Consider the following 24,127-nt stretch of genomic DNA (forward strand, 5'->3'; position numbering starts at 1 on the left):
TACGCTATAGCTGCGTGTGGCGGCGGTGTTCATCTCCGTCCCCTTGGCCCTTTGAGCCTGTGGTGGGGGAGAACCCTTAACCCGACGCAGGAAGAGTGCAACATCAGGGTTACCACTGTTTACCTTCCCCAGCTTTCCCCAGATACCCATTTGTCGACCATCCCGAAAGGAAGGATGAACAGCTGGGTGGGCTGCACGCCAACTATCCGGGCCAGCAGGATTCGAGCCCAAGCCCGCAGATTCGTAGTCAGGGACGCTAACCACTGCACATTCATAAGGTGTGATATAAAAGTATGGAGAGATCGATGTAAAGTTGTAAAGCATGCATGGTTATACTGGAAAAGAAAACGAACAAATGTAATAATCAATTATAACCAAGAAATTAAAATAGGCAAGACACATGTAGGAGAGAGAACAACATATGGACCCCCAAAAGGTGAGAGACTGAGAGATAACAGACCCAAAGGGAGACCGTTCAGCAGATGCATGGTGTGATGAAGTCAATATGTTTAGGGAACGTTTACATTGAATTGGACAACAGAGTCACAGGACAAACGAATGGATATAGTTGAGTGATGTTCATGTTCTATAGAGAAATACTACAGACAACTGATGATGATGATGATTTGTTTTTTACACTTTTGTTCTTAATGACGTGGTGGAAGCAGGCTGTGAGGTTCTGTTGGCCACGTGACAGCCAGCCGCTTTCTGTTACCCCCAAAACAAGTCACCTAAAGTAGCGTCTGATGTGTTCCCTCGTCAAGCTCTTCATATACCTTCTTAGCACAGGCTACTTCCTCTATATCTCTTTCAGCCTCACCAATAGATTCTAGGATTGAAAATTTAGTAGGATTTAAGAAGCGAATGAAGGTAGAATAATTATGCAAAGGAATAATATGCAACAGAATGACAGCTAAGGCAACAGAACGATGTTACTCAGTAGTGGAATGGAAATAAATAGATAAAAGAGTCGATATATGGAGATAACCAATAAAGAGCTGCTGATAATGATGATGATTAGGGTGATGATAATATTATGACAACAATGAATATGGTAATGAAGACAACGCCTCGTTTATTTATTTATTTATTTACTTTCTGCCTATGGCGCCGGTAGGCTTTCTCGATGGGGCCTGATGGTCGGCCCCAGCCCGTTATGGCACAGGCAAGTGTTTATAATGGCGCCATCTTGCTTGACTCATGCTGTCCCCCGGAGCTCATCGTTGGGCTTCTTTTTAGCGAGAGAATCAAGAGTCCTCCTCGACGCCGCGCTCGCACGCTAACTACTCAGCCACCGCCTCCCTAAATTTATAATAGGAAGACGAGCATAATTATGGTGAAAGTTAAAAATATTGTGGCAGAAACCATCCTGGCCTCAAGACCCGCCGCAAACAAAATAGTTCCCCGTTGCATAATAGTGCCGCTTCTCTCCCTATATATACATCAGCAGAGGAGCTTTCCATCATCTTCCGCTACGGCACGTTAAGAGGGTGGGAGCGAATGTAGATACGAGAGAGAGAGAGAGAGAGAGAGAGAGAGTATATGCAAAAGAAAACACGTAATCACACCAAACAAAACAAAGGCGGCAGCATGCAAAACATCGACTTGACTTTCCGCAAGATTACAACACTTATTATCAAACCTTCGGGGCTCCTGTTACGTACGTTTTTCATGGTTAATACATATATGTCGACAGCTGCACAATCACACTATGTATTGACTGCATGGGGGTTGGGATGGCAAGTTCCTTCCCTCTCCTTTGTTGTAAACCTGCAACAATAAACTATCAATCAATCAAGAGGAGCTACGTCGGGTAGTCATGAGTGCTTTTCTCGTTCACAGTTCGGAAGACTTGCAAAACTACTGCCAGGCTCAGGAAACCACCCATGGGAACTCCTTACAACTTCTGCGAAAGCCTTTTGAAGTAGATGGACTAAACCTTTGAGGAGCTTGATGGTAAGGTTCTTCGCAATTAAGATCCCTCGGCCCAGCTTCACCACGCGATCGACGAGCAGGCAGGCGGTAAGATCACAAAGGGCATATTCTTAAAAACATTTCGACGCCCAAGCACACACACTTAATAAGGCATTCGTAGGAGCTGTGGGCATTTTCTGGGGTAGTTTTATGACCCTTCTTTTGTGCCATGAACCTACAAAAACACTCATTAGAACGCGACTGATCTCCTTTTCAGCTCTGGAAATAGTTGATGCAATATTTCGGCGCCTAAGCACTAAGGATGGGCAAGTACCGTTAATTTGAGTACCGGTAGTACCGGTACCGGAACCGGTACCCGAAGAAGTATTTTTTTTATCTTAATGACTTTTGATGAAATTCCCAAATAAATTTCCTGTAAAGAAAACTCTCTCTCTCTCTCTCTCTCTCTCTCTCTCTCTCTCTGAATGAAGTGAATACTTATTTTTTCGATAAAAAAATAGCATGTATAGTTATTATGGATGTACTCGATCATAGTCTAATAACAATAACAATATTTATTAGCAACCTAAAAAAGAAAAAGAATCGGACATCAAGAATTACCCAGTAACTCAAATAAATAAATCAAATAATAAGATAATGGAAACGGGAGCTGTGGTGGAAACGGAAAGCAGGACAAAATGGTGGGAGCTTGGGGAGACGGTCAGCGAGGCAGTGACTCAGCGTCTCCACATAGGCCCATACCGCGTGATACCAAATGGGGGCGGGCGAGCGCCGAGCGTCACAAGATCCAAACGGTACCGGTACTAGCGGCAATGCTCGGTGCCGAGTGATCATGAGGCTTCCCGGCACCCGAGTGATCATGAGGCTTCGCGGCACCCGAGTGATCATGAGGCTTCGCGGCACCAGGTACCGGTACCGGGTGCCGGGAAGCCTCATGATCACTCGGCACCGAGCATTGCCGCTAGTACCGGTACCGTTTGGATCTTGACGCTCGGCGCTCGCCCGCCTCCATGTGGTATCACGCGGTATGGGCCTGTGTGGAGACGATGAGTCACTGCCTCGCTGACCGTCTCCCCAAGTTCCCACCATTTTGTCCTGCTTTCCGTTTCCATCACAGCTCCCGTTTCCATTATTTTATTATTTTATTTATTCATTGGAGTTACTGGATAATTCTTGATGTCCGATTATTTTTCTTTTTTAGATTGCTAATAAATATTGTTATTGTTATTATACTATGATCGAGTACCCATATCACCGAGATAGTGGTGATTCTCTCTCTCTCTCTCTCTCTCTCTCTCTCTCTCTCTCTCTGAATGAAGTGAATATTTATTTTTTCGATAAAAAAAATAGCATGTATAGTTATTATGGATGTACTCGATCATAGTCTAATAACAATAACAATATTTATTAGCAACCTAAAAGAAAAATCGGACATGAAGAATTATCAATAAATCCAATAAATAAATCCGAGCAAAATGGTACCGGTACCTTACCATTTAGCTGGTACCGTTAGTACCGGTACTGGTACCGGTACCTGCCCACCCCTACTAAGCACATACATTTAATAAGGCTTTCGTAGGAGATGCGGCAATTTCCAGGGGTAGTTTTATGGCCCTTCTGGTAGTTTGATCCTCCTTTTGTGCTATGAACCTACAGAAACACTCATTAGGACGTGATTGATCTCCTTTTCAGCCTCTGGAAATAGTTAATGCGAGAGGCAGGAAGCGTCTGAAAATATCGTCTCATGACCGTCACCTGTCGCCTTAGGACCCTTGGAGACGAGCCGGAGATGTCGAAGTTGATGCCTATTAATGCCCGGCTTCCCCTCCGACACAAGCTCGTGGCATGAAATGCAATGCCCCCTTCCTAAGACCGCTCGGAGCACATTTAAATGAGAATGTGGTGACAGGGTGCGTCATTGTTTCTTCCCCGAGGAGCACATGTTTACAATTTTGCTTTTTACTTAATATGCAAAGTGAATTAAAGTCGTTTTATTGCATGCCTGTTCTCTCTATAAATCATTCTTTCGTTCTCCCATCCATTCCTACGCCTATGATTCTGCTCTGCATTATTCAAAGTTTGTTTTATTACCCGTTCACTCTATATCATTCATTCGCGGTCCTATTCATTCCCACTCGATGATTCTATTCTGCATTATTAGAAGTTTGTCTTATTGCCCGTTCTCTCTATATCATTCATTCGTTGTCCTATCCACTCCTGGGCCAATGATTCTATATTCTGCATTATTCAGTCTGTTTTATAACCCGGTCTCTCTATACCATTCATTCGTTACCCTATCCATTCCTACACATGAGATGCATACTCCATAAGAGGGCGGACAGGACATTTGTATATGGACACCCGTGGCTGTGGCGGCGGCGGAGGCGTCCCTACACCCGCCGGGTTTTAAATTGCCCGCCCCCTCTTACAGGGCCGCCTTTGTGCAAAGGCCCTGTCCCCCTTTTTAGAGGGTAAATCGTATGAAGAAGAAGTATCTGGGCGGGGAAGTAGAACTGGAGGCGACGATACAGCACGCTTTTAACCTTGAGTAAGAGGATTTAGCAAGATATGAGGTATGAAGTTTCAAGTTGAAATGCTATGCATGGTCTGTATGTATATATGTACGCGTAGATAGATATATAGATAGATAGATAGATAGACAGATAGATAGACACAGTGATACGAATATAGGGCTATGAAGGAAAAAGTAGACACTGGTACGAGTATTCACCAGAATGTCGGTGCAATGGGTCTACCCTGTACGTAAGAGGCGAAAAAAGAATAAAAACTTCCGGCGCCACATCAAGAATTCATAAGCCTTAAGAGTAGAACGGCCACGACACGATAAAAAAAATACATACGACTTGAAATGAAGAATAAACCAAGTTACTCTTTTTTACAGCTAAGGAAGCACCTCAAGGGTAAAAAATAAATGAGATCAAAATAACTAAATACCTAAATGACGTAATAAGGTTAACGTATTAGGGTGACACAAAAAGGTGAGAAGAAAACGGTAATGCTGATATCGTATGCCGCCCCTACGACCACATTATACGAGCCACAGGACACTTGGGGAATAATATGGTTTGTCTTAGCCCTGTGATGTGCACATAGGTGGTGGTGTTCCTCTGATACTTGGTTATATAAGACGAGGATCTGAACACGACTAACCACTTAAGATTAGCAAAGAAGCACTCATTCTTCTGTTTGTGCATGCTTATTTTGTTTGTTTGTTTGTTTGTGTGTGTGTGTGTGTGTGTGTGTGTGTGTGTGTGTGTGTGTGTGTGTGTGTGTGTGTGTCTCTCTCTCTCTCTCTCTCTCTCTCTCTCTCTCTCTCTCTCTCTCTCTCTCTCTCTCTCTTGGTTAACTTCCTTTTCTTTCCTTTGCTTTGCTTTCCTATACTTTCCTTTCCCTTCTCTCTCTCTCTCTCTCTCTCTCTCTCTCTCTCTCTCTCTCTCTCTCTCTCTCTCTTAAATTTAAAAGGGGAGTTGAATACATATGAGTGTTTTCTCGTTAAAGGTTGGTTGCTCAGTAGCAGCGCACAAGCTTTGTATGACACACACACTACCACACCCCTACGCTGGCTCTGCATACGCCACCCAGCATGTCGGGTCCACATTTATAATTTATTCCACAACAGGAGTATAGAGGGAGAAAGTATAGTGCCTTGAAAGACGCTGAGTAATTGATATTGCCGACACGTATGTATGAGGGACAGCGGAGTATTAGGACATTGCAAAGTTTTGACCAAAGGAAACTATATATGGACGAAATATTTATCCGCAGCGATACTCGGCGATTGGTGGAATGGTTGTTGTTGCTGTTGGCAGCAAGAAAATTAGTTACCATTCCATAGCCAGCTTCTTAAGTTATGAAAGTCACGCACCAAGACATCCATTTAATTGCGACATGCATTCACTTTCGTGCGCCATGCATTCACTTTCGTGCGTTATGTTTTACTGCATTTTTCCTGTTCACTTACAAGCGATGTATCAAATAAAACTCACCTAACCGGGGAATAGTTCAAATTATGATTCAGAGTGCCGTACCAATAGTTAATAGGTCGTCGTCCGCCTAAAAACAGTGTCAAACCTACCGCAACGCAATGCTTCGAAACAGTAACAGCAGCAGAAACAACTAAAATGATGCGCGAGGAAATCATCATCATGCCAACGCAGTGCAGCAGTCAGCGTCCCTTACTACGAATCTGCTGGCCTGGGTTCGAATCTCGGCCCGGGCAGTCGGCGTGCACCCCACCCAGCTGTTCATCGTTCCTATCGGGATGATCGACAAATGGGTACCTGGGGAAACCTGGGTAAGGTAAACTGTGGTGACTCGGATGTTACACGCATGTCCCTGTGTCGGATTAAGGGTTTTTTCTCACCACAGGCTCAAAGGACCAACCGGACGGAGATGAGCACCGCCGCCACGCGCAGCTATAGCGTGTGCTCCCAGCTTTACCTTACCTTTATCTGACCTCAAGTATATCAGAGGTAGTAATCTGCTAAAGGGGCTATTACACTGGGCAAACTTTTCGTGGATCTTCAGTCAATCCACGATTTCCGCTGGCGCATTCTCTCATATTTCCGTGGTTTTCTGACGTGTCCACGATCTTCCAAAGCTACGGTAGATTTCACTGAAGGACGACGGTATTACTCACCATCTTCATCAGCAGCAATAACAACAAACAATTGAGAACCACGCTCGCGGAAATCGTGGTTTGACTGAAGATCCACGGAAAATTTGCCCAGTGTAATAGCCCCTTAATATGATGCAGGAAAAAAAGCACCATCTAACCTCAAGTATATCAGGAGTAGTAATTAATCTGCATGCTTGAATTAAGAGTATGATGGTAGTCAAGACATGGAAGTGTATCGCTTATATATAGCTACACTGTCGCCCTTGCACCGTGTAGGGATAAGCCTCGAATGAATCTATGAATTACACTACAAATCAGGTAGGCTACATTTCACTGCATTAAACTTTAAACTTGCGTATTAATCCATCTTGGGAAAACAAACGATTGCACTGGAAACTTATCACACAAACAATACCGGATCGGCAGTTGATCTTATACAACATTAATGAAGCCTCCCCTTCTCTATCTTCCCCCTCCTCCTCTTCCTCCTTCCTTTCTTCCTCCCCTCTCGCGCGGCGCTGAGTACGGCACGTTGTATGCACCGAGGCTTCAACAACACGCCGAAGGATGAATATGAAATCACTGTCAAGCAGGAGAAAGTTACGAGAGGTTGCAAGACATCTGCATCCAAGACAGTATCAGAATCCATAGATCAGAAAATAGCAAGGTACATCTTTGAGAGTATAGTGATAGTAAATAAAAAGAAATGAAGAACCATCTACCAGTCCTAATCATCAATCTATCATCAGTCGTAGTTGTAGAGATACATAGTTGCTAAGTGACCTCGAAAATATCATGTTTTGTATGTAGTTGTAGAGATACATAGTTGCTAAGTGACCTCGAAAATATCATGTTTTGTATATCAGATAATAGGTATCCAGAGCTATACACTCTTGAAAGTACTAGTGTTATTAAAAAAAGAAATGCGTAACCATTCTTCAGTCATTATCATCAATCTATCATCAGTCGTAATTATAGAGTTACACAGTTGCTAAGTGATCTCGAAAGTACCATAACCGCAAGAAATGATGGATGCGTTACATAATGATAATATTGCTGTACTTTGCTTATCACGGCCAGTTGTCTATCTATCTCTCCATGTTTATCTCTATCCACCTATCCATCTCTTTACTTATCTATCTATCTGCACACACACACACACACACACACACACAAACAAATACACAGATAAACGAAGAAGTCGCTGAAGGAGGTCGGAGGGAGGGGGCGTTTGTCTCCTGTTGGGATACTCGCCTTGGGGACGCCGGTGAAATCGCTGCTCTGATCACTGCTCTTACTCATCACATACTAACAACTTGTCCCTAATGATCACTAGCCTCTCCCGACCCTAACCTCAACACTATCAGGAAAACCACCCCAGCGATGCGTCTTAAGCCATACAGCGTCCGTAGTAGGTGCTGCAGTCCATGCTTATGACGCACCACCCTCCGACCTTCCAAAATCCGGGAGACATCTAAGCCAGCCTGCATGTTAAGTGATGGTCGTTATGTCATCCCTTGGAGCTTTGTGGTGAATAGGGATGAATGATAAACGGAACCACGCCATCAGTATGATAACCTCCTCCTCGATATTCACACCCACCATTACTTCGACTTCCAGATTCCTTTTTTCGACCCAATACCTCCTCCTCGAACTCTACAATCTCCTCCTCAACCCTTACAACCTCCTCCTCGACCTTTACAATCTCTTTCTCGACCTACAGTACTTTCTCCTCAACCTTCATATCCTAAAAATTTACAACCTCCTCCTTGGCTTCAATAACCTCCTCCTCGACCTCCAGAACTTTTTCCTTGACCTTCAGAACCTTTTCCTCAACCTCCATAGAATTCAAGACACACACAAACTCCTCAACCCCAATCAACTCCTCCTCCTCCACCACCACCACCTTCTCAACCCCAAAACAAACTCATCCCCAAATCCCACAACTTCCTCCTCAATCCCCTCAACCTCCCTGCTCCAACCACCACCACCACCACCATCTTCTCAACCCCACAACCTCCTCCTCAATTTTAGCGAGATGTATAGAAACAATATGGTGGCAAGATATATACATGGAAATACAGATGAAGGAAGGCTGTTCAAGTTTACCAGCAAAAGAGGTGAAAGAATGAAGATGCTGGTTAACTCTTGCACAAGGGATTGGGATAGTAAAGGGATGATGAGGAGTAGAAAGTCATGTGGGAAACTAAGATACAGTTCATTATGAAGGAATGAAGATAAAGGTTAACTCTTGCATAAGGGATTTGGATAGTGCAGGGATGAGTGAGAGCGGAAAGTCATGTGGGGAACCAAGGTAGTTCAATATGACTACCTATTTCTACACTACAGCATGCTACTACTTTATGGTTACTCTAGACCAATTTTATTCATACAAAAGAGTGTAACTACATAAAACTTACCTAATGGATATATCTATGAGTTGTCATGTCACTCATCAATCTGTTAGGCCTCACCTTCTTGCCCCCTGAAAGCCCTGGTGTGGGGTCATCATCTCCATGCCTCACTGTACCATTTGGAAGGCTTCAGTGGTGTCTTGGTAATACTGCATTTCAACATAAAATAAACATCAGTTGCTTTCTACTGAGATATGTAATCTTTAAAACACATAAGAAGATTGCATACATGGTTTAAATCAGGCATGTCATACAAAACAAGTGGAGACACCCACACACCTCCTGTCTTCACTCCCTGTGCCGTACAATTCAGACAGTTCACAACATCTGATCATGAATTTGTCCTCACATCCACCCAACTATTCTATCAAAAACTCATCTGGCCACCTTTCAAGAGGAAAACAATAATGTGCATATTTCCAGGACACAAAAAAAGCCTCCAGCCCCATGAAGGTAGATGCAAGCATTGACTAGATTTACTGAAAACAAATTAAAGGTGGATCCTTAATCATCCCAGTGAATAATTTATTTCCATGAAAAATGCTAGTCAATACAATTCAGGTCTCAATTCAGAATCTTCACTTTGGAGAACAAAGGTAAGTAATAAATAAATAGTTTTCCAAATCACCAAGGCTGACTCCTCTTGAGCCTCAGAACAAAGTATTCATGCACTTTACTATAAAAATGTCTTTCTAACTTTACAGCAAAAGTCTCAAGTTTGATGAAACAAACAAACAAAAACAAAAAAGATCTAATATTAGAGGATCAGAGAACTAAAACAAGTAATGTTGCAAGAAATATTATTTTATAATTTCATAAAAAAGAAAATTTTCAACTGGCATTTTATAAAGCATTTTAAAAACATACATCTTATTCATATGGCAGTTTTAAAAATCAAGATAAAGAACAAAATATACTATCCACCTTTCTACAGCTCGGATCAGCTCCTCTTTCCAGGAACTCCTCCTGAGAGGGAGGCTATGGCAGGTCTCCACTACTCTGTTTATACACTCCCAATCTGCAGCATTCAACTCCACCCTGAATCCCACCTCTCGCCTTCATATATTACTCAGTTTTATTACTCTATCTTACAGGTGGTTTCCCTGCCACCCTCCATCCTTTATTTGATATCATTCATCCATCTTACTTATTTCTGGTCAAGATCATTCAACATGTGTCTTCTAAAGATGCACACAAAAGCATAACACTGGCCAAAGATCATGGGGAAACTCATCAGGTTCTTTTTATACTGCCAGCATTAATTAAATCCGGAAACTCATTCTTATCTCCAGTGTCTGGCCACAGTGGTTCATTGTCAGAGCCATTAGATTCATCACAATCTGAATCACTTTCATTTCCCTGGTTGCTCTCATCAGGGGGTGTGCTGGTATCCGTTTCATTTGCAATCAGCAATTTTTTCTTCATTCCCTCAAACTCGTGGCATGAAACGTTGCGCACCACACGTTCCCTGGGGACATGAAGGGATGCCATCAACACACTGTCAAGACCTGACAAGTTACTGAAGGAATTGATCCTTCCTTCTTGATTGTCCCTGTTAGTTAGTAGTTAGTTGTTTCTCAGCTTTGTGTGGGACTAACTTGCTTCACTGTAGCAAAGAGTATTTTTTTCCTACACCTCTAATTTGATTCGCTATAAATGCAATATGATCATGTTGTCTGAAAAATCTGATCCACAGTCAGGTCTCATGTTATACATTCTTAAATAGAATTGTATTAAATAAACAGCCCACTGTATATGATGGATCTACTGTTTTACAAAGAGTAGTACTTTTATGTATATCAAATTTCCCATGATTCACTTCAACATCATTCAAAATATGCCATAATAAGAAGGAAGTAAGAATAAGATTCAAATGAAGTATATCAGGTATAGACCTATTTAACATGAAAAATGTGGTAACAAAAAAGTTTATGGATAAGCTGCACCCCATGTTTACTTAGTCATGTAACATAAGATAAAGTATGGCCTCTGAATATTCTATCTGGATCAATATTAAAGGAACACAATTACAAAAACAGCAATTTTCTAAAAAGAATGTTGAAATATTCATACTGTTAACTTGAAAAAATTATACTGTTCATGATTAAGCCCCAATTTTTTTTTTTCTAGATACTCTTTAACACAAATTTCAGCTACTTTCTTGTCTGACAAAATAAGAGAAATATTATTCTGTGAAAACATACTTACCTTTTACATTTCATTAGACTTGGCAGTCATCTAAAACTTACCCTGGATTAAAGCTTCCATGATTCTTGACAATCTTCTCGTTGACACGCATGTTGGCTCCATCCATGAGCAGACGGATGGCCACCCGGGCAATGTTCCTAGAGTCATCCAGGCCACAGTGTGGCTGGCCCTGGAACCCCATGCCCACATGGGTCAGCATGTCCTTAAGACACATCTGTACATGGAGGAAAATATGGTTTTAGAGTATCTCTATGTAGAAGACAATTGCTGCAAGCAAGTTCATGTTACATAACCTCAATATAGGATGATGAGTTATAATGATGATGGTAATAACTTAGGAAAATCATGATGATGATGATTATGATGATTGGCAAAACAAATGCACATGTAAAAGCCTACACACTTACCCTCTTTGTGTTGTAAAAATTGCTAAAGCTCTTCCTTATGTTGATCCACTTTTTCCCCCAGCTTGGATAAGGCACTTGGGAGATCTGAAATAAAGAAAACGTTTGTCACTTCCCTCACCACACATTTCACTTCCCTCACAGGCAGAATGAGGGAGGAGCCTAAAAATAAAAAATAAATTCACCTTAAGCTAGAGGACAGACTGCCCACTGAAATGGGTCACACTGCTTTCATAGGGTGTATAAGCTTGTATCACTACTAATACTTGTGCCCAAAACATTAATAACTAATAAATGATCTTGACTTCAAATCAGTCCTAAAATATATTAGAAAGCCTTGTGGTAAAAATGACTCTCAGCCTTACACGACATTGCTGGTGGAGGAATCTGCCCATATCCCAGGGCCCATCGGTGAGCACTGTCATTCGGGCCTGGGGAGTGTTCAGCTTGTGGCCCTCCAGCCAAACATTAAACTTCTCAAGAACTTCTGGGAAAGAAGGTGCAAAGTTGACCATATCCTGTCCAGGAGAAAGAAAAATGTGCTATACTTTGTTGTTCATGCTTCTAACTTCAAGTGTTGTAATTAGCATCTAAGCCTAGGATGAGCAGTAGAAATGAACATGTGGAGTAGGGATAAGCATGAGGTGTTGCAACATTTTCAACAATTTCAACATTGGTGTGGACCTTGACAAGAATAAAATATACAAAATAATCTAAGTACTAATGCTTACAACTAAAATATACTGATACAGATCATTTAATTTTAAAATATCTCATAACGGGTAATTGCTAACAACATAGTGTTGGTGGTGGAGTATTTGAGAAATATACAATACCAATATGAAGACAGCAAAACCCTCACTTGAGTTATTCCTGTGAGATTCGTGCAGAAAGTGGTGAGTTTAGGGTTGACCACTGGCCTGACGTGGGAGTGGAATTCATCAACCACCCGGGCTTTCTTTGTGGACACCAGCTGGGCCGGGAACTCTATGATCTCATGTCTAGAAGATGGAAGAAAAATAAGAAAATCATAAGAGTGCATCCAAGCTAACATTGGTGGGAAATGTGGTCTTGTGTGAGCTGCATATGCTCTAGGTATATACTTTTTATGCTATTCAGGAGTGACACTTCTAAACAAGAACAATATTGCATTAGCTACAAGTGTGATAAGGAAATAATATTGGCACTTGATTCAACTTTTGTTAAGGAAAGAGATCGTATCAAATTAGTAAAATTTTCCGATTTTCAGTAGGTGAATTATACTTTCAATCAATTTACACTGAACTGACATTATACCATTCAGCAAAGTATAATTACAACCTGTATGTTGCCTGGTTCTGGCGGTCATCGCAGGTTGCCTCAAAGTCAATCACTAAGTAGTAGTCATAATAGAGATTGCGCTGAATAGTTAACTTGTCCTCTTCATCTTGTTCCTTTAGTTTCTGGGCTCGGAGATGTGCCTTCAGACGACGACGCAGGACATCTATCCTGCCGGAGGTGCTCAGTTTGTGCTCTCTCAGACGACCTGGGATGTCAAAAAAAGTGGGATACATAATTACTAAAAGGGAAGTGATGCTGCTGTTTACTGTAATATGTAGTAAAAGGTATATCTCAGTAAGGACTAGAGAATTGTAAAGTGACAAATAACAAGTTAGGACCAAGTAATAAGGATAAGAATAAAAGGAAAAAAGAGAAAGTTCCAAGTGAGGGGGTAGGACATCAGTAATAAAGATAAAATATTACTACTACAAACTGGACAAGAAACAAGTGAAAAAACAGCTTGCAGTGATTATAATTCAGGCTCTCATTCTTATCCACACAACTTACTTTTCAACTGGGCAACATTTAGCTTATTTATTCTGCCATTCAAGATGGACAGCTCCTTATAAACTGGATGGGAATACTGTGATGACTGTTCCTCTTCAGCCGAAACTGGCTGGTTCTGAAAACAAATATATTTTGAGCACCAAGTATTTCTTTGGTATTGATTTCTGGAAGATATGAAGGTTAGTAGGATACATATATGACAACGCAAGAGCAGTTGATCAAGTAGGAGACAAGATATCTGTGCATTCATAAAACCAATCTTAACCCACACAGATATATTCAGGATAAGTATGACTGTTAGGCTATTATATGCGTGTTATGCACCTGAAAGGTGCCCTGTGCATTAAGATCCAGATCCAGATCTGTATGAGGATATATTTATTGAATACTTTAAATACATATCAATGGGATTGATGATGAGTAATATCTATTCCACACAAGTATAATCAGTTTAAGTAAGACTGCAAAAGGATATATTCATTAGATACTTTAAATACTTGTTGAAGGGGCTGAAGACGGTGCATAATTTTTCTTCCATACCTCTTTGCTCTCCGTCCCACTCTCCAGCTCTTCCTCTGTGGCCTCGTCCTGCCCGTGGCTGCCATCCAGGTCAATCACACTCAAATCTGGGAGCTGGGCAGGTGACTCTGTGGCTTCTTCCATCCTCCTGAAAGTCTCTGTGAAAGAGATGAAGGTGTTGCTGTATTGATGTGGTAATAAAGATGACTTCTGGGGCATTTTAGGGAACATGGTTAGGATTAACATCAGTGGCTATAATAAAGATAGCTACTATTTTCGGTAAAGATTCATTTTAGTACCGTGCCAGTATTTCATTACGTACCTACTTTATGAAACATCACTAGCTCTTCATGTATCTTTTCTACAAACGTTCAACAATCATGGAAACGCTTTCAAAATCCAATTCAAGGACTATTTATTGCTGAAAATAGGGGATAATATTCACAAAAGCGCAGCCTCCTCTGGCGGTGGCCGCAGCGGCGGTGCAGCCGGTGTTGCGGGAAATACCTCCTCGTAGAAATGTCACATACATATGTGGGGAAGCCCCCCGTTAGCAGGCCGTAAAGTTCGGTTGGAGTAGTTTAAATATGCTCCCCCACCCTAAGCCCTCTGCGAGCTATTTTGCGGCTGCGGCGGCACAGCCGCCACCAAAGGAGGCTGCGCTTTCATGAATATTATCCCCTATTTTCAACAATAAATAGTCCTTGAATTGGATTTTGAAAGCATTTCCATGATTGTTGAACATTTGTAGAAAAGATATATGAAGAGCTTGAGATGTTTCATAAGGTAGGTAATGAAATACTAGCATGGTACTAAAACGAATCTTTACCCTATTTTCTTTACTTAGCACGATTCCAGTACGATATCACGAATCCAAGTACATACAAGTACTCAGTTTTATGGCTGAAATTGAGTCCAAATATGAGTACTTTTGCACTGTATTCGAATCCAAGTACTTTTTACTGATTTATCCTCAAGACTTTTCTGCAGCATGTTGTATATGTAATTTATAATATCATGGTATAATTCACTTTAATGATATAACCAGAGTAAAATTTGGAGTCAGAGTACAAGCACGAGTACTTAGGACCGTTCGACCCCGAGTATATGATTTCACGTACTACTTAGGTAAAGTAAAGTTGGGGGCATACGCTGTAGCAGCGCGTGGCCTCGGTGCTCATCTCCGTAACATTGGCCCTTGAGCCTGTGGTGGGAGGGAGCCCATTACCCCAGGACACAGGGCCAGTGTGACATCTGGGTTACCACAGCTGATCTTCCCCAGGTTTCCCCAGATACCCATTTATCGACCAACCCGAGAGGGAGGATGACCAGCTGGGTGAGCTGCACGCCGACTGCCCGGGCCGGGATTCGAACCCGGGCCCGCGGAGTATAAGCCAGGCACGCTGACCACTAGACCACGGAGGCGTATACTACTTAGACGAGTAAATGTACTTGGACCCAAGCCTGATACACACACACACACGCGCGCGCCTCCCTATGCTATACCGGTACTTATTAACGTTTGCCGTCACCACCTTACCGAGGACATGAGAGTGGCGCCGCTGCTCTTCCCTGTTCAATGTTTACACTGTTCTTCTTCTTCTTCTTTTGACCTGTAACGCTTTGCATCGCTTCTTAGGTCCTCCTCTCCAAATTTTGCTCCTCTCGTTCCTCTCTTCGGTTGTGGTAAAGATTCGTTTTAGCACCGAGCCAGTATTTCATTACCTACCTTAAGAAACATCACGTACTAGCGCTCTTCATATATATTTTCTACCGTACAAGCGTTCAACAATCATGGAAACGCTTTCAAAATCCAATTCAAGGACTATTTATTGTTGAAAATAGGGGATAATATTCACGAAAGCATAGCCTCTTTTGGCGGCGGCCGCGGCGACGGTGCCGCAAAATAGCTCGCAGAGGGCTTAGGGTGGGGGAAGCATATTTAAATTACTCCACCCGAACTTTACGACCTGCTAACGGGGGGGAGGGGGGGTTCTCTCCCCCCTTCTCACCAGGGGGGGCGCAGGCTCCCCCTGGACACCCCCTACATGTATTTGCGACTTATTTCTGCGGAGGTATTTCTCGCAACACCGGGTGCACCGCCGCCGCGGCCGCCGCCAGAGGAGACTGCGTTTTCGTGAATATTATCCCCTATTTCCAACAATAAATAGTCCTTGAATTGGATTTTGAAAGCGTTTCCATGATTGTTGAACGTTTGTAGAAAAGATTTATGAAGAGCTTGTGATGTTTCATAAGGTAGGTAATGAAATACTGGCACGGTACTAAAACGAATCTCAAACTAGACTATTATCGGTTATCATGTAAGAATATTACAAGGCATGAACACACACACACACACACACACAAACCTCTTTCCATGGTGCAGTGTAGTGAAAGAGGTGTCCACCCTAAATAGTATCAGTTTTCACTACCAAATTTCAACTTATAAATATATTCTATAGGAAAGAAAAAGTAAATTAGGTTTTCTTCACCAGTTTACTGATCCAGCTATACAATTCCTTATATTCACTAATGTAAACTGATTTCACTGAAACAACACAGACCTAATACAGACTCCACTTGCATAACTACATGATTATTCAGTTTTTTTCTCACATACCTCTACCCATCAACCCCCAGACAGCTGCACACTCCATAATCATGTACACCCTAAGAAAGACCATTACCCGTCAATAACAGTTCTCAAGGTCACCCTTTTCAGGTCTTCACCCTTTCTTGAGGTCGTCCACCCTTAGAGCCAATTTCAGAGTCCAGCACAGTGGGTTTATAATCGCCCAAACCAAACTATTTAATCTTCTACACTCCACAATGGTCAGGTTTTCAATGCAACACCAGATACATGAGTTCCGGTATGGTTTCCTCAACTTTCTTAACTTGAATATGAACCCCAAACACTACATGAGAAATTTTTGAAGTCTTTGGTATTAGTTTGGATTGAGGCTCACTAACCCATTATGGCGAACTGTGAAAGTGGCCCTAAGTGTACGTACTACTGCATTAAAACAGCTGTCCAACATAGATGGTCACCAGTATTTCTTATATCAAATCTAAGCTTATAAATCTACCCTCTAGAAAATTAAGCAGTTTTACTTTCCTAAGCTAAATTACTCTCGTTCTTTTAGCATTGTAAGATACAGACAAACATTTTCTCTGCAGTCATCCACCTGGCCCCCTCAAGAGAGCCTGCTGCTGCTATAGAAGAAAAAAAAGTTTCACAATACCTATAATCCTTACTTTACTTTTTTACTCAATAAGCATAAAAATCATTACATATAACTATTAAAACTATTATAAAATCATTATCAATAGTTAAATTATGGGCCCACCATCCCTGAAACCCACTACATATTGCATAAAAAAAAAAAAAAGACCAACTGCACAGATGTAATTTCCTTAACCCTTAGACGGCAGCAGTATTTGAAGAGTAGCTCCCCCCAAAATGAATCATCTATATATAGTCAATGCCGACCTTAGGACAGTAGCATAAATATAGTTAAACCACATAATGGATGTTTTGATTGTTGTCTATGTATAGGTTCTACTGCAATCAGGAAGTGGTTATATTTCTGCCATACAAAACTGACTGACTGAATTTTGGGCCGCCTATATATAGTTCCACCACCGTCTAAGGGTTGAAGTAAAATATAGCAACCAAGCTCAGCACCCATTCAAAGGGCTGACACCTACAGCAGACCAGTTTTAGAAAGATGCTGACATCCCTGACTTGTTGATTATGTATGAATGATAAATTTCATGCTCTTGATATGCATATGACACACCTCTTGCAAAACCTGTGTCTCATTCTCATGTATTGCAAAATGATTTAAGTAAGTATTGTTGTCTGCAACTGGGGCCTTCATATTTTTCTTTTGATCCTCTAATAGTGCTGAGGAAAGGTCAACCAAGCAAGTAACCACACAGGTCAGGCAAGGACCTTTGTGCACCCAGAATGTTGTGACCAAAGGGAACAAGTTGAAGTCATTCGGTGTTTAAATAATAAGTCTGCAAGGATCTGATCTCTCCATGCAAGGCAGCTCCAAAACTTGTTCATTATTTTGTTACTTTCTTGGGTGAAAAACTATAGAGGTCTAAGTTGAAAGTAAAAATACAATGCCAAAAAAAACAGTGTAACTGGTGTTGTCAGTGGCATTGAGTAACCTTAGATGCTTTCATACTAAAATAATATTTTTCATGAATCATGTATACTTACTATGATAAAATATATCAGTAATATATACTTAAAATTTACATGGAAAGTTTGATAACAGACAATGCAAAGTATGGCAGTGACTTTTTCTAAATAATTCCCTGCATTCACATAAGATTCAAGTTCATGTTAATAGTAGGAAACATATTTTGCTTTGTTCATTAACTTCATCATAATAAAATATTGAGTGCATGGCTGACTGATTAGTTTAGTGAGATTATCAGAAGTACCTATATATCATTTCTTTTAACTAAGTATAATTCTTCCTTCATTTCAGCTAAAATAAATACATCAGAACCATCTAACTGCATCCACTCATCTCCTCATTAGTGTACTGAAATCCATCATCACCTTTATATAAATTTATCTCTACATCTACCTCCACATTTACAGGTTCCTCCACTCTTTCGGCAATCTTGTGCACATGCTTAAGGTGTTGCACTAGGTGGCCTTTCCTGCCAAATGTTTTGCCACACTCAGTACATTTGTGTGTACTGGTGTGTAAGTTCTTATGTGTATTCAAGGTACTTTTTTGTGCAAAACTTTTACCACACTCTTCACATGTATATTTCTTTTCACCAGTGTGGGTAGCCTTATGGACATCCAAGTAGCATTTTCTTGAGAATGTTTTATCACACTCCAGACACTGAAACTTCTTCACGTCACTGTGCACACTCTGTAGGTGGGTGGTGAGGCTGCTCTTTGTGGCATAGTTCTTACCACACTGAGGACACTCCAAGTTTGAGGAAATTAGAAAACTGACTTGGTCTGAAAGTTGATCTTGGGTTGGTAGTGACTCACCATTTGCTTCATACTGCTTCTTGTGTTCTTCCAGGTGCTGCACCAATTGAATATTCTTTTCAAATGATTTTTTACACAATGGACATGTATGTGTATTTTTATGTGACTTCATATGTGTGTTTAAGCTGCTTCTTTGAGTGTAAGATCTACCACACTCATCACACTCATAATTTTTTTCACCAGTGTGGACAGCCATATGCAATTGCAGGTAATTTTTTCTTGCAAATGCTCGACTACATATGGGACACTCATACTTTTTAACATCGCTGTGAACACTCTTCAAGTGCACACGAAGACTACTACTTGTTCCAAGGAGTTTGCCACATTGGTTACATTCAAACTGTTTAATGCTGCTTGAGGATTTGTTGCCTGACCCCTGGGGGTGGGTTCCTGATGAATTATCTTCACCTTTATGGTGTTGTTCCATATAAGTGGAAAACTTGATTTTTTTACATTCACCTTCTGCACCATCACTTTCATTGGAACCTTCATCTCCACTGGTAACAGGTGAGTGTGCATCTGAGTCTGGCTTTTGGTCTACAAGCTGTTCACTCTTGTCTCCATGTGTTTTCTGGTGCAATTCAAGATGAGAGGAAAGAGCAAAGCTCCTTCTGCACATATCGCACTTGTAAATTTTTGGCATATGAATCAGTCGGTGCCTACGAAGGAAACGTTTCAGTCTGAAGCGCGCCCCACACTCCTCACACATAAAATTCTTTTCCTCACTGTGTACACTCATGTGCTGCTGCAAACTAACTTTACTGGTCACCACTTTCCCACACACTTTGCATTCATGGTTTTTACTATCATTGTTTTTACTATCATGCTTGGCTACATGTTTCTTAAGCAACTTTATTGAAGTAAATGTTTTAAAGCATATGTTACATGCAAACCCTGAATCATTTTCGTCTTCAAAAGAATCCTCTTCAGAAGATCCTAATATATTTTGTTGTATTGTAAATCTGTTATTTCGTTTTCTCAGATTACGTGGAGGTAATGATGCAGGATCCATTATCTTGACAGTATTTCAGCCGAACTGGTCCCTGCTACAAGCTTGCTTTCTGCAAATGAGAAAATACCATCAGGGACTCATCTCCCTTTAACCCGTACAATACCCCCTGGTATATAATATACATACATCCATATACCCCCATTTTGGATTTTTCTTTTTGGGGGGGGCTAAACCCACCCCAAATAACCCACAAAGAATGAAAAACACAATCTAAATTCCTTCCGAAGCTTTTAACAGGTTGAAGTTGGCACCTTGAGTCATGTGGTTGCGTCCATAGCTCACCAACACTGGCAGACGCAGCCTAGGGTTGCCACCTTGAGCTCAGAAAAATACGGAACATCTCACTCCCCAATACGGAACGAATCTGTATTTTAAGGGACGGATGACACCCCTAAAATTTCTGTAGCCTGCCTATATTTGACTGCCGCTGCCCGCTGCTGGTGGAGGCAGAAAGAAGAGGGACATTACATCGTGTAGTGCAGTGGTGTCCAAACTTTTTCGCCTGTTGTACCCTGTATTACCTTCTCCTACTGTTACGACTCCATGATCGCCTGTTGTACCCTGTATTACCTCCTTCTCCCTCTGTTCCGTACCCTCTGATTAAACTCAATTATGTTATATTATATTTATATTATATTATATTATATTTAGGTACATGTATATTAGGCGTCCTTCCTCCTCTCTCCTTTCCTTCATAGATCATGGGAAGTTTCTGCTGTGTGTGTGTGTGTGTGTGTGTGTGTGTGTGTGTGTGTGTGTTCCGTTTTTTTTTTTCTTCTTTCTTCTTATGCCTGCGTGCCCCCCCCAGCCGTGGACTACTTTGGACAACACTGGTGTAGTGTACACGTATTTCAGGACGACCCTTGACAAACACATAATTTTACGGACTGGTTTTGAGATTGACCAAAAAATGCCAACACTACAGTTTTAAAATGCTGAGTTTTATCTCTCTTCCCATTCAATTAAGCAGCCAAATACGAAACAAATGGCGTTCCGTGTTGGTTCATGACAGAACGCAACATCTTACGCTTTATGGAACGACTACGCATTTTAAGGAACGGGTGGCAACCCAATATGTCACTATTCCACCTATATCCCTGCCTGACTGACAGCAGCAGCCCGCTGCTGGTGGAGAAAGGAGGAAGGGGGAGAGACGTTGCGACGCTTACCTTACACATATTTTAGGACAGCCCATGACAAATGCAGAATTTTACGGACTATTTTTGTGATTAATTTTATAAATTTCAATTTTAAAATACCGAGTTTTATCTGCTTGATCATTCAGACAGCCAAACATGGAACAAATGGCGTTCCGTATTGGTTCCAAACGGAACACATCATTTCATTCTCCAATACGGAACGATTCCGCATTTTAAGGGACGGGTGGTCACCCTAACGCAGCCAGCCTTGTGGTGCCACCTCAAGCGCATGGGATTACTTCGTTTGCCAATACTTCATCAACCACATTTTTTTTGCTGAAAAATGTTCAAAGTATGTTCAGGTAGTCTATTTACAATACTTGCAAGTGGGAAAGTTTCAGTTTGTGTGCGTAAAATTGTTCCTGTAATTCACTAGGTGGTAATCATCGTAATAATAAAGTCAAACAGTATCATCTCAAGCTTATAGGGCCAAACAGGAGGTATTCTCACCTGGTAGGGCCATACCAACTGGCAACCAGCTTAGACTGGGCAGGGAAGGCAAGGCCCAAAAGTAACAGCCAGACACTCCAGTCAGGCAACCAGGCAGCACTACTAACATAATTGACATAGAGTGACTGGTTGAGTGTCTTCCAATTAAAATGACATAACTTCAGCTGATCATAATATTAGAAATGAACAATAGAATTAAAAATTTATAAAATAAATAGTTAGAAAAGGTATTAAAAGGTGGACAGTTCATCACTCAGAAATAACTGTAGCCTAGACTTAAAAGTTGGAAGGCTGGGAGCATTAACCACATCAGAGGGCAAGGAGTTTCAACTTCGAATCACCCGAAATGAGAAGAATCGCCTATGAGCTTCCATTTCTGTGTGTTGCATCAGGATTTTGAATTGGTGACCTCTAGTGCCCATTGGTTGAACATAGACCATGGAATATTTTGTAGCAGTATATCATGTCTCGCCTCAACACTCCACCTCTGACTGAAAAAAGGGGGTATTATTCTAGTGTTTGCCCATACTCACCCCTCGCAACCAAAATTGGCTAGGGGGCCATTGAGACTACGGGGAATGCGGTGGTAAACATGAAATGCGTTGCAAATGCATAGTTTTTGAGTTGTTGGGGGTTGAAAAATACCCTAGATGTAGGGAAATTCCTTACAATTAATTAGATGTAGGGAAATTTCATACATTCCGTTTTTTTTTTACAACGTACGGAAACCACGCAATTTCACTCACTCTCCATATCAAAGGGGGGTTCGTGGGGGGCAAAGCCCCCGATTACAGCATCTAAACAGTAAGTAATTTACATCATAGGAATCTTACAACCGTCATATACAACTATGTATTCACTTACTGGTAGCACGTACAAACGCGTGAAGCAGGTTTGAATGCAGGTTACTTGTGTTCTATGTCCCTCAGTTAGCTGTTAGGCCGTAAAGTTCAGTTGGGATACTTTAAGAGGGGGGGGGGGGTCCAAGGGGGGGCTGCATTACCAGGAGGGTCAAGGGGGGCAAAGCCCCCCTGTTAGCAGGTCGTAAAGATCGGTTGGAGTAGTTTAAATATGCTCCCCCACCCAAATATCCCGACTTCCCGCGGGTCCCCCAAGATTGTTGGGGGAAGGGGATTAATTCGGCTTCTTCTTCACTTTTAAATACTTCCGCCTTCATATTATGGTTGAGGGACATGTATATTGTTTTTTTTAACTATGATATATGGAGGCGTATCATCATATTCTGGAGGCGCAGAGTCAGTATCCACAATCACCTTGTATACTGGGAATACGAATCCGTGAAGCAGATTCAAAATGCGGTGAGTAAGGATTCACGTGTTCGAACAGCACAGGCAGGAGGTTCGAGAGGCTTCACTTGCTCTAAAACCCGCAGTACTGCTTAAGGCACGGCGTTGGACAGATCACGGCTAGCCGGTGGTTTTGCTTGTGTCAGTGATAAACAATGAAGATACACTGTGTTTGGTGCCACAGACTCTACTTGGAGGACAGAAACCTTACAATGAGGTGACAACCTACTAGAGAGAGAGGGCATGAGTGTGGTGTAGGTGGTTTATGTGAGCGCAGATGGCCTCCGGCGCCATGCCAGATGGTGAGGTGAGCATCATTTGGTGGGTTCACTACGCTTCTCTCCCAAAACAAGCTTGGGGATCCAGTGAGTGCGTTCTTTCCATATGGGAAATACTAAATTCATCGCAAACGCTCATTTTAGTGATGACGGGAGGGGAAAAATCCCTAAATATAGGAAATTTCCTTAGATCTAGGGAGTTTTTATCCCCCCCCACACTAAAAAAATACGTGATTGTGACGGATTTCGTGTCCCCCACCCGAAACCCCATGTTCCCACCAGGTCCCCAGGCTTGTATGGGGGGGAGGGGGGGTATGGGCAAACACTAGAATTTTACCAGAAAGGGTCAAGCCTGTCCAGTCTTTCAGCATAAGAGAGATCCTTTAGCCCATCAACCTGCTAAGTCAACCTACGCTGTACAGATTCCAACAAGTCAAATCTCTCTCAAATTTCTCCTCTTCTTTTCTTTCCCCTTTTCCTTCTGGTCTCCCTCATTTCCTCACTTTCTTCTCACAATTCCTTTTTTTAATCTTCTTTCTTCCTGTCCTTGCCTTTCTTCTCCCTCAATTCTCCTTTCTACTCTTTTATCTCTCTCTCTTATTCCTTTATGTTCTTTCTCCTTCCTAAGTTCCACACAGGGGAGGCAAAGGTGTGAGGCTAGGGAGCAAACAGAGCGGGTTTATACCTCTGGCAGGGTGTGTGTGAGTGCCAGGGTCAACAGCAGACGGGTGGGTCCTCGGCAGGGTGTGTGGGTGCCAGGGTCATCCAAGGTCAGCTGGGGTCCAGTCCAGTGTAAACAAAGGGCCCGAAGAGGAGCGTCTGCCGCGGGTCCTCCGGCCTCGGCGTGACCCAGTGTACGATAATTGTTGTATGAATCAGAGGCACGATACGACAGTTTTTCACACC

The 24,127-nt window shown here is 41.9% G+C and overlaps 2 protein-coding genes across 5 annotated transcripts in view; both read right to left on the bottom strand.

The window, feature by feature from the left end:
* LOC126996608 (CD109 antigen-like) overlaps window positions 1-9,137 on the bottom strand; it is a 39,276-nt gene extending 30,139 nt beyond the window's left edge. The window contains exon 1 of the mRNA XM_050857271.1: window positions 8,995-9,137. The gene's annotated coding sequence lies outside the window, so the exon portion shown is untranslated. The remainder of the gene's footprint in view (window positions 1-8,994) is intronic.
* A 637-nt stretch (window positions 9,138-9,774) lies between these two features.
* On the bottom strand, window positions 9,775-24,093 carry LOC126996609 (3'-5' exoribonuclease 1-like). 4 transcript variants are annotated; one of them, XM_050857275.1, is made up of 9 exons: window positions 23,907-24,085; window positions 13,968-14,104; window positions 13,428-13,542; window positions 12,921-13,125; window positions 12,463-12,601; window positions 11,966-12,118; window positions 11,604-11,687; window positions 11,238-11,410; window positions 9,775-10,456 (listed from the first exon to the last, which is right to left on the bottom strand). In XM_050857275.1, exons 2-9 carry the CDS (start codon window positions 14,088-14,090, stop codon window positions 10,222-10,224), a joined length of 1,227 nt encoding a protein of 408 aa, XP_050713232.1. In that variant the 5' UTR covers window positions 14,091-14,104; window positions 23,907-24,085; the 3' UTR covers window positions 9,775-10,221. The 4 variants fall into 4 exon arrangements, with proteins under 4 accessions (XP_050713232.1, XP_050713231.1, XP_050713230.1 ...); XM_050857274.1 differs by lacking the exon at window positions 23,907-24,085 and adding an exon at window positions 15,487-15,635; XM_050857273.1 differs by lacking the exon at window positions 23,907-24,085 and adding an exon at window positions 15,068-15,372.
* Between the last annotated feature and the right edge of the window lie 34 nt (window positions 24,094-24,127).

The sequence above is a fragment of the Eriocheir sinensis genome, chromosome 10 (genome assembly GCF_024679095.1).
Source record: "Eriocheir sinensis breed Jianghai 21 chromosome 10, ASM2467909v1, whole genome shotgun sequence".
Taxonomy (NCBI): Eukaryota; Metazoa; Arthropoda; class Malacostraca; order Decapoda; family Varunidae; genus Eriocheir; species Eriocheir sinensis.

Excerpts from the sequence above, each read along its gene's own strand:
- LOC126996609 (XM_050857272.1), bottom strand. The coding sequence starts at position 19,987 with ATGGATCCTGCATCATTACCTCCACGTAATCTGAGAAAACGAAATAAC.